The sequence below is a fragment of the Orbicella franksi genome, chromosome 10, assembly GCF_964199315.1.
Source record: "Orbicella franksi chromosome 10, jaOrbFran1.1, whole genome shotgun sequence".
NCBI lineage: Eukaryota > Metazoa > Cnidaria > Anthozoa > Scleractinia > Merulinidae > Orbicella > Orbicella franksi.
Window position 1 is genome coordinate 5451781 of NC_138154.1, and position 9289 is coordinate 5461069.

General features: G+C 36.1%; 1 protein-coding gene across 1 annotated transcript in view; it reads left to right on the forward strand.

The window, feature by feature from the left end:
• Window positions 1-3436, forward strand: part of LOC145501494 (uncharacterized) — a 4153-nt gene extending 717 nt beyond the window's left edge. The window contains exons 1-2 of the mRNA XM_081480960.1: window positions 1-1767; window positions 3246-3436. The exon at window positions 1-1767 is cut by the window's left edge and continues 717 nt beyond it. Coding sequence (XP_081337086.1) covers window positions 1-1767; window positions 3246-3436 — 1958 coding nt within the window. The remainder of the gene's footprint in view (window positions 1768-3245) is intronic.
• Window positions 3437-9289: the final 5853 nt, after the last annotated feature.

The following is a 9289-nucleotide window of genomic DNA, read 5'->3' on the forward strand; positions in this document are numbered from 1 at the left end:
ACAAAGAAAATGATCCTGAGAATTACTGTAGAGAACAACTTATGCTTTATATCCCATGGAGAAATGAGCAAAAAGATCTCATAAAAGACTGTGAGACGTACCAAGAAAGATACCAACAGGTAGAAGAAATCATCAAAAGCAACAGACAGCAGTATGAATACCACTCTGATATTCTTGACAAGGCCATCAAAGACCTAAATGACAACGATAACTATTCTGCACCAGTGGCTCCCAATACACAACACATGAATGAACAAGATATTGCAGCTAAATCAAAACCTACTGAGTTATTTGAATGTTTTGATCCAGGTACCAACAAACAACACAGTCAGTATGATCTATTTCAGGATATGAATATTTTACCAAGGAATAATGATGATGAAGAACTTATACAAAATCGCCTACATGATAGTGATTATCGACAGCTTGTTCGCTCACTAAACAAAAGACAGAAAGAATTCTTTTACCATGTTTTACACTCTATTAAAACTAATGATGACCCACTCAGATTATTCTTAAGTGGAGGTGCTGGAGTTGGTAAAAGTACTGTCACTAGTGCTCTCTATGAAGCACTCACAAGATATTTAAATAGTGTCCCAGGTGAAAATCCAGATGAAGCAAAAGTACTGAAAGTTGCTCCCACGGGCAAAGCAGCATTTAACATCAAGGGAAACACACTTCACTCTGCTTTTAAAATACCTGCCAACAGGGGATTTCAATACTGCACACTTGATACAGATAGACTTAATACAATACGAGCACAGTTAAGAAAACTGAAAGTTATATTTATTGATGAGATTTCAATGGTAGGCAATGGAATGTTCAACTTTCTTAACTTACGACTGCAGCAAATAATGGGAAACAAGTCACCATTTGGAAATCTGAGCTTGATAACAGTTGGAGACTTATTCCAATTAAAACCAGTATTTGATAAATGGATCTTTGAAAATACCAATGATTCTTACAGTGCTTTAGCAACTAACATTTGGAAGGAGTATTTTACCTTGTTTGAACTCAGGGAAATCATGAGGCAAAAAGATGACAAGGACTTTGCAGAACTATTAAACAGACTTAGAGAAGGAAAACATAACCAAAATGATATTAAGGTCCTTAAAGAAAGAATTGTAAAAATTAAACCTGGTGAGAAAAATTATCCCATCAATAAAACACATCTATACTCAACAAATGCACAAGTAAATGATCACAACAATGCAATGTATCAAACTGCACATACTCAAAAAGCTCAAATTAAATGTATTGACATAGTTGTTGGAGATATGTCTGATGACCTAAAAAACAAAGTCAAAGAAAAAATTCCAGATGATCACACTAAAACTATGGGCTTATTTAATGTTGTTTCAGTTGCTGTGGGAGCAAAATATGACTTGACAACAAATGTCAATGTAACTGATGGTATGACAAATGGTGCCGAGTGTGTCATAGAGAAGATAGACTACAGAGTTAAAGACTCCACTAGGCCAAGTATCATCTGGGTATCTTTCCCAGAAGCTAGCATAGGTCAAAACCATCGCAATGAATTTGCACATTTATTTAACAAAAATGTGGATAGAACCTGGACACCAATTTTAGAGATAACTAGACAATTCAAGATTTCAAAGCGACATCAATGCCAGATACTTCGTAGACAATATCCTTTACGGCCAGCAGCAGCTAAGACTATCCATCGTTACCAAGGTGACACACTTAATGAAGCAGTATTTGATTTACCATCATCAACCAGAGAGCACATGCATTATGTTGCTTTAAGTAGAGTAAAAAATTGTTCAACACTACATATAATCAACCTAAATGAAAAAAAATCTGTGTTAGTCAAAAAGTTCAAGAAGAAATGTCCAGACTTAGACAGCAATGTTTACTCCCTTCTATACCACTTTTATACAACCAGTCTTCTAGAATGAAACTACTGTTTCATAATGTTCGATCTCTTCATCTTCATTTTGATGATGTTGCATGTGACTACAATGTTCAAGGAGCTGAGGTTAATATCTTTGTTGAAACACGTTTATGCCCTTCTGATTGCAATACAACCTATGAAATGGCTAATTTCAAACTTTTTAGAAATGACTTTAACCCAGATAGTAATGTCAGAAGTAGTTATGGAATGGCTATGTATATTAAATCCAATATAGATTGTGTAACTACACCATTCAGATCTAACTTTAACAATATAGAACTAACTGTATGTGTACTTAATGATCCAGGTCCAAACTTACATATAGTAGGCATCTATAGGTCAAAAAGCAAAGCTAACCAACAAAAATTAATTGAAACTATAAATCATCTCCTTGATACAATAATTCCTGATGCAGATACACCTACTGTGATACTAGGTGACTTCAATGTTAATTTGTTGGAAGTTTCATCAGAACAAAGGGCATTAACAAAATGCTTATTACAACAAAGAACCTACAAACAACTGATAAGTCAGTTTACTACAGATTATCATACACAAATTGACCATATCTATACCAATATACCAAATCATGTGCTAACTGCCGGTGTTCTCGAGTCCTATTATAGTGATCACAAGCCAATATTTGTTTGCTTAGTATAAAATCAGTATTTGTTACACTATGAAGATGAAAGTATCCATATTTAAAAATATGTAAAACCAACATCACATATTATTTGCATCTCATTTACCATTATTGTATTGCTTACTCCAGGATTGCCACCCACCAAGACAACAAAAATCCGACTTTTCACCTGTTGTAAAGCAATTTTCAGTGACCCTGCAGGATGACTATTCTGGCCATCAATCAACAAAAATAAGGATAGCTCAGATAATTTTTAAAAGAAAATTGCCTTTACTACACAAAAAAATCTAAAAATAATTTGCAGCAACCTTAAGATAAAATTCCCTGACTTTTAACTGATTTTGAACATGGATTTAGAAACTTCCTGACTTCTCTCTGACCTTGAATAAGATATAATTTTCCCTGACTTTTTGCTGACCATGCCAACCCTGTTAGTCAGTGGTGAACTAGTTTACAAAAAATTTTCCTTCTGGACCACTGGTGTGGTACCAGTCCCTTACAGGTACCCATCAGCACACCGGCGCCATCATCTGCGTTCAGTAAGACTCGGAAAGGACTTTTACATTTTAACTGTTATTATTCATTTCATTCATTCATATCAATAAATCAACACCCCTATCTTTACAGGTGCACCAGTGTACACCATTTGAAGTCAATACTGCCCCAGTCATAACCATCACATTGCAGCAAAGGATGACAATAAGATCAATGAGGAACAAACAAAAGAACTTGCCAAACTAAGATATCACATCCCATCGAAGCAATCAACTATGAACTCATGTGATGTCAGTTTTAGTGGACCAACAATGAAAAGACCACGTTGTACAAACTATGTGCTTGATGCTGTCAACAACACATCTATTCCATTTGGCAAATGAATATTTCCACTCAACAACAACTTCTTTAGGGAAGACATCACCACAAAATGGTGCTACTGATATCTCCACCAGAAAACAAACTCAAAGTCTGCAGACCGATTATTTCAAAGCAACAACCATAGCCACTAAAATAGAAAAATAGGGCTGAGTATTGACATTATTTATAACAAGTGGACTTGTGTTTTTCAAACCGAACTGGACAAAATTAACCACAGAAGTCAATTTGTCTGGAGGAATTTACCATAAAGTACACAATCATGTGTACATGTAGTTGTTAATAAGCAGTTGTGAAGGTGACAAACTTAATGAAGTTGGTATTAAATAACAATGAAAGATCAAATATAATATTTATTTCAAAATATAACAAATCAAACTTAACATGAACATTATCAATATATGTTCACTGAAACCGCGAGAAAATAACCTATTTCAATATGTGGAACAACACAACTTATCATGAACATTACTTAACGTATCCAGTAGCTAACTTATTCAAAATGTGAGAAAACAACTTATAACATCAAACTTAACATGAACGTTGTCGAGTAAACCAATTAGTTCAATGGTTCAGTGTAAATAAAACACATGCAGTTCTACTTGCCAACTAGTTTATTAGTTGATTGTATTAAGTTCAGACACAGTTCCACTTGAAGAATCGTACGTAACATGAACATTGTCAAACAGAAGTAGTTTCGTTGCCACTTCACTCTCATTTAATTGACAAAGATCATCTCCAATGACTTTCTGTAACACATCTTCAAACAATTTCAACGTTATACACCTTCCCTCATCAGTATCGACAAGGACTCTTGCACAAAACCCGATTGAACACCTCAATGATTTCATTGTATGTCCACATCTATCACAATGCACTACTGAGCTGCAACTTACTTGAATAATTTTCTTCTTACAATTTAAACACTTAAGAAATCTCTCTACTTTCTCAATAGAAAAAATTTCGACATCGCTAGTAACTGACTCAACCACAATACTTTGCTGCTCACCTCCAGCTAAATCAGGACTGATGTTGACAGTCGCCGTTTCATCTGTGATCGAGGAAACAGTGGTGCGAAATGAAGTAGATAGCTTCTTTTTCCCTGACCATATACGTACTAGCACATTGCTTAGACAATAACAGTTTCCCTCTTTTATTGTGTCTATCATCGCTTCCCAAATATCCAAGACAATACTACCACTTGCATCTGCAAAGACAGCCTCCGCTAGTTTCAGTTTCCTTTCTCCCACGATAACTGGGTCTTTAACGGTCATAACTTTGCCTTTCACGGTAACCAAGTTCCACTCATCACTTTCGTTTAAAACTTGTAAAATCGTCATCGGATCTGGAGTAGCCAATCGCACATCTTCAAATTGGAAGGAATACTCCGTACTATCTGGAAAGGAAACCTTTGTCATATCGTTTATGATTAACTTCTTCCTGTCGGGAGTACAAGTCAAGCATGACACTTTGATCGGTCTTCGACTCTTCTCGCTCTCCAAGAGGAGTGACCTTTTAGGTGGAGAGTACAATAACACCTCACGATTGCCACTTGCTGTTTGCAAAGTCATAGAAGCGTAATCTAAAGTATTCTTACGATTACGCTTCAACGGCGAAAGATTTTGTACGTAGCCAATTAGACTTTCCTGTTCAGTAGAGCGAGGCTCAATCTTCGACTTGGGAGGTTCAGCACACGCGGCAGTGTACTGTTCAACATCGTTCTTGGAAGGCCCAGTGCTAGGAACAGACATTTGAACATCTATATTTGTAACCTCTACATCCTTCTTACCATGCTGAGCACCCTTCTTCGAGGACTGAGTATTCTTCCCCTCCATATTCTTCCTTCTCGACGAAGAAACTCTTGAAGCCATATTTGCGAAATTTGAAAACGACAACACGCTCCTTTGCTAAACTGTCCTGATTGGTTAACAAAAATAATACAAACCACGCCCCCCTTACCCCTCCCCATTCTCCTCCCCAAGATCTCGTATGAAAATAATTTAGTGTGGTCCACTGCGCAAAAAAAAACAGTTCTTCTTCACGTAGCCTGCCTACCTGACGCTTTTTAAGCAATTTGAGCGCTCTGAGAGCAGCAAAGCCGCGATAAACAGCGCCAAAGCCACGTAATTGCTTTAAAATATTGCTTATTAAAGCCAATAAACTGCATAGCCTGTTGTTGACAGAAGGAACCTAATCTGATCTAATTCATGATCAATAACAGGACAGACGCACGACAAACTGACTTCAAAAGAAATTTAATTATTTTCAAAACCCATTCAAACGTAATCTATCCACGACTTATACATCGTCTCCTTTGATTTCTCTTTCTTTTATTCCCAACATTGAGCGATAGTCACTGACAGATATGGAATGAACATTTCTTATGTGGCGAGATAAATGGATTACTTCTTTAAAACACCCAGGCAGCAAACAAGTAACTCTTGACTTGCCTGACTTTTCTAACACACATCTTTTTGGCTGGTTATCATTAAACCCTCTTGTAACACCTCTGTGAAACTTATTAAGGTGATTATCCAATCTTTTAAGCATTTTTCCCATCTGTGGGCACCCGTTGACACGGCATATACCACTCTTTCCCTAAACATTTGAATAGCAAAAAAAGGTCAATTTATTTTGAGTTACATGTATAATTCACCAAACCAACTTAGCAGTAACAAAAACAAAAAGAAACAGGCACACCAAATTTTGAAAATATTATGTAGTTGGCTACAATAATATCATCTCTCAGCTTGTATTTTATATCATCTCATGGCTCAAGCATGCAATCATTTAAAAATTATAATCAAAACACCAGGACAAAAATCCTTGAAATGATCTTCCCTAGTATTTTGGGTAGATAATATTTATGAGGTACTTATAACCTTGCAATATTGCCATTTAATGTAAGTCTACTAACACACTTTTTTTTGCAGGAGAAAATAGCTCAAAACAAGGACAAGTAGTCTAATCTTCTTTAGAAGAAACCCTTAAGACACCACTACAGAAACATCTTGCCATAAAAGACCAATTTACACACTTGTTTTCCATCAGCAAAGACAAAACAGTGTGAAAACCAATCAGATTTGCAGACAAATAGGATACAGCTCTGACTTTTTACTAAATGTCTCATTCTCTGGAGGCTATATAGACTGTAGCTTACTTTGCCTGGAAAGTTTCCTCGATTCCTTCTCTTCATTTTTTGACTGTAATATATGGTCCTGTGTAAAAGCCAAACAGACCCATATTAATATGTTCCTGAATTATAGAAAGGTTGCTATATGTAACAAAAATATCCATCCAACACTTATTCATTAGAATGAGCCCTTTAATTGAGGTGTTTAGTTCAAACATCCAGGTTATAACAATCAATGATATTTTTTACAATAACTGTCCAATTTCTTGCACAGTGATTGGCTCATTTTTATCATAAATAGGAGTACAGATGGATAAAATTGAAGACTCGGACTTGCACGCACTGTACTATGGAAATGAGCTACTTGTACGCGTCAGACTCGGGTCTTGTTATTGTAAAAACAAATTGGCATTAGTTTTAAATGTGTAAATTCCATCATAACATTGTCAAAGTTCACTGTGGAACCACTCATCTGTTACACTGCCACACAGCCACTTTGACAATGTTATGATGCAATTTTTCATCAATAAGAGGACAGACACATAAAAACTGACGACAATTAGTTAAATATAACAGTGCTAAATATCGAATAGCTAGATTAGTCAGGATACTATAATCTATCATAAATATCTATGAAAAAATCTCTCATTATCCACACAAGCTACTGTTACACTTGGTTACTTCTTGATTTCTACAAAAATTAATAATAATGTGAGGTAATATACTGGAATAAAATAAAATGCAAATCCATCCACTTCAATGCCTTCCTGTTTTAGGAGGCAGTAGAGTGGCAAGGTGGCACTCCCAATGTGGGAGTACCCCCTCCCTTGTCCATGATGTTATGGCAAAGCTCATTTCATTGCTTATATTTTTCCTCATTAACATATGACATTGTACAAGACATCATGCTAGACACAAATTGATGACAAACATTTTCAGGCCTTGTGAACATCTAGTTTTTGTAATAATTGAGTTTTTTGAACTTAGGTAGGCACAAAAATAATTCATTAACATTGGGGTAAAATTCCCTGGGACAGTTAATTGTGTTATGCTCTTTCAATACTCAGAACTGATACTTTTGTAGCTCTATCAAAACCTTATTGCTTATATTAATGAGGCAAATATTGTTAACAAATATTCTCCATATTCTCCCTCACAGCTTTGCGAATCTAAATAATATCCACCACCGCTCTATCTAACTTACCAATTGCATCAAACTTCGAAAAACTTGCTGCACGTGCAGGCACTCGAGCAGGATTTTGGCTGGGGGGGTGACGGGCGTATTGATACACCCGATCATGGCGGGTTTCAACGACCCTCATCGGCGGTCATTTGGGCACCTACAGAAAAACAACCCAGAACAACAAAACGAAACCACCAAAACCAAACCACTTAAGCCAGCAAAACAACCAAAACGAAGCCAACACAACGAGAAAGATCTGGAGTTAGTCATACAGCTTACTAGGGTCAATTGACAAAATGAACCCGTTTTTCCATCGTATGAAAAATAACTGTAAAATCGGGATGTAGATTAGGTGTTCTATAGTGAGTTATATGGCTTACTAGGGTCAATTCACAAAATGAACCCCGTTTTTCTATCGTTTGAAAAATAACTGTAAAATCGGGATGTAGATTAGGTGTTCTATAGTGAGTTATATGGCTTACTAGGGTCAATTCACAAAATGAACCCTGTTTTTCTATCATTTGAAAATAACTGTAAAATTGGGAGGTAGATTAGGTGTTCTATAGTGAGTTATATAGCTTACTAGGGTCCATTCACAGAATAAACCCCGTTTTTCCGTCGTTTCTAAAATAACTGTAAAATCGGGATGTAGATTGGGTGTTCTAGTGTGTTATATAGCTTACTAGGTTCAATTCACAAATAAACGCCGTTTTCCCGTCATTTCTAAAGTAACTGTAAAATCGGGATGTAGATTGGGTGTTCTATAGTGTGTTACATAGCTTACTAGGGTCAATTCACAGAATAAACCCCGTTTTTCCATCATTTCTAAAATAACTGTAAAATCGGAATGCAGATTGGGCGTTCTATAGTGTGTTATATAGCTTACTAGGTTCAATTCACAAAATGAACCCTGTTTTTCCATCGTTTCTAAAATAACTGTAAAATCGGGATGTAGATTGGGTGTTCTATAGTGTGTTATATAGCTTACTAGGGTCAATTATTTAGTTCTAATTCTACTTTTCCCAGAGTTCTAAAGTGAGTTATACCCATCAGTTGGTTGTTCTGAAACATTTACTAAAGAGTTCCTAGAGTTGCAATTGCCGTTTCTTGTTCATAGTCAACAAACACATACCCACGTTTCATTGAGCTTCCTTTAACTAGTCTTTTTAAGAACATTTTACTGTTTTTATAGTCTATTCATTTTCAAATGATAAACGCCTGATTAGCACAGTTAAATTTCCTAGGTTTAAATTAATTTGATAGAGCGGTCTTCATTCAACTGTGATATGGTTGCTAAACAATTAGACATGTTTAGAGCAATTTCAGAGCTTCAACCCAAAACCAAAGTAATTACTTTGGCCAGTCACATAGAATTTTGACCATCCAGTAAACCAAACACGCAGCAGATCCAATTTGGAGAGAACGTGCACGCGGGAGTCGCGATTTGTTTTGGGTTTTCCTCGTACTGGATTTCAAACCAATCGATGAGCACTCCCTGCCCCGCCTCCATAGTAATGCAGACTTGAAGCAATTCACCAATAA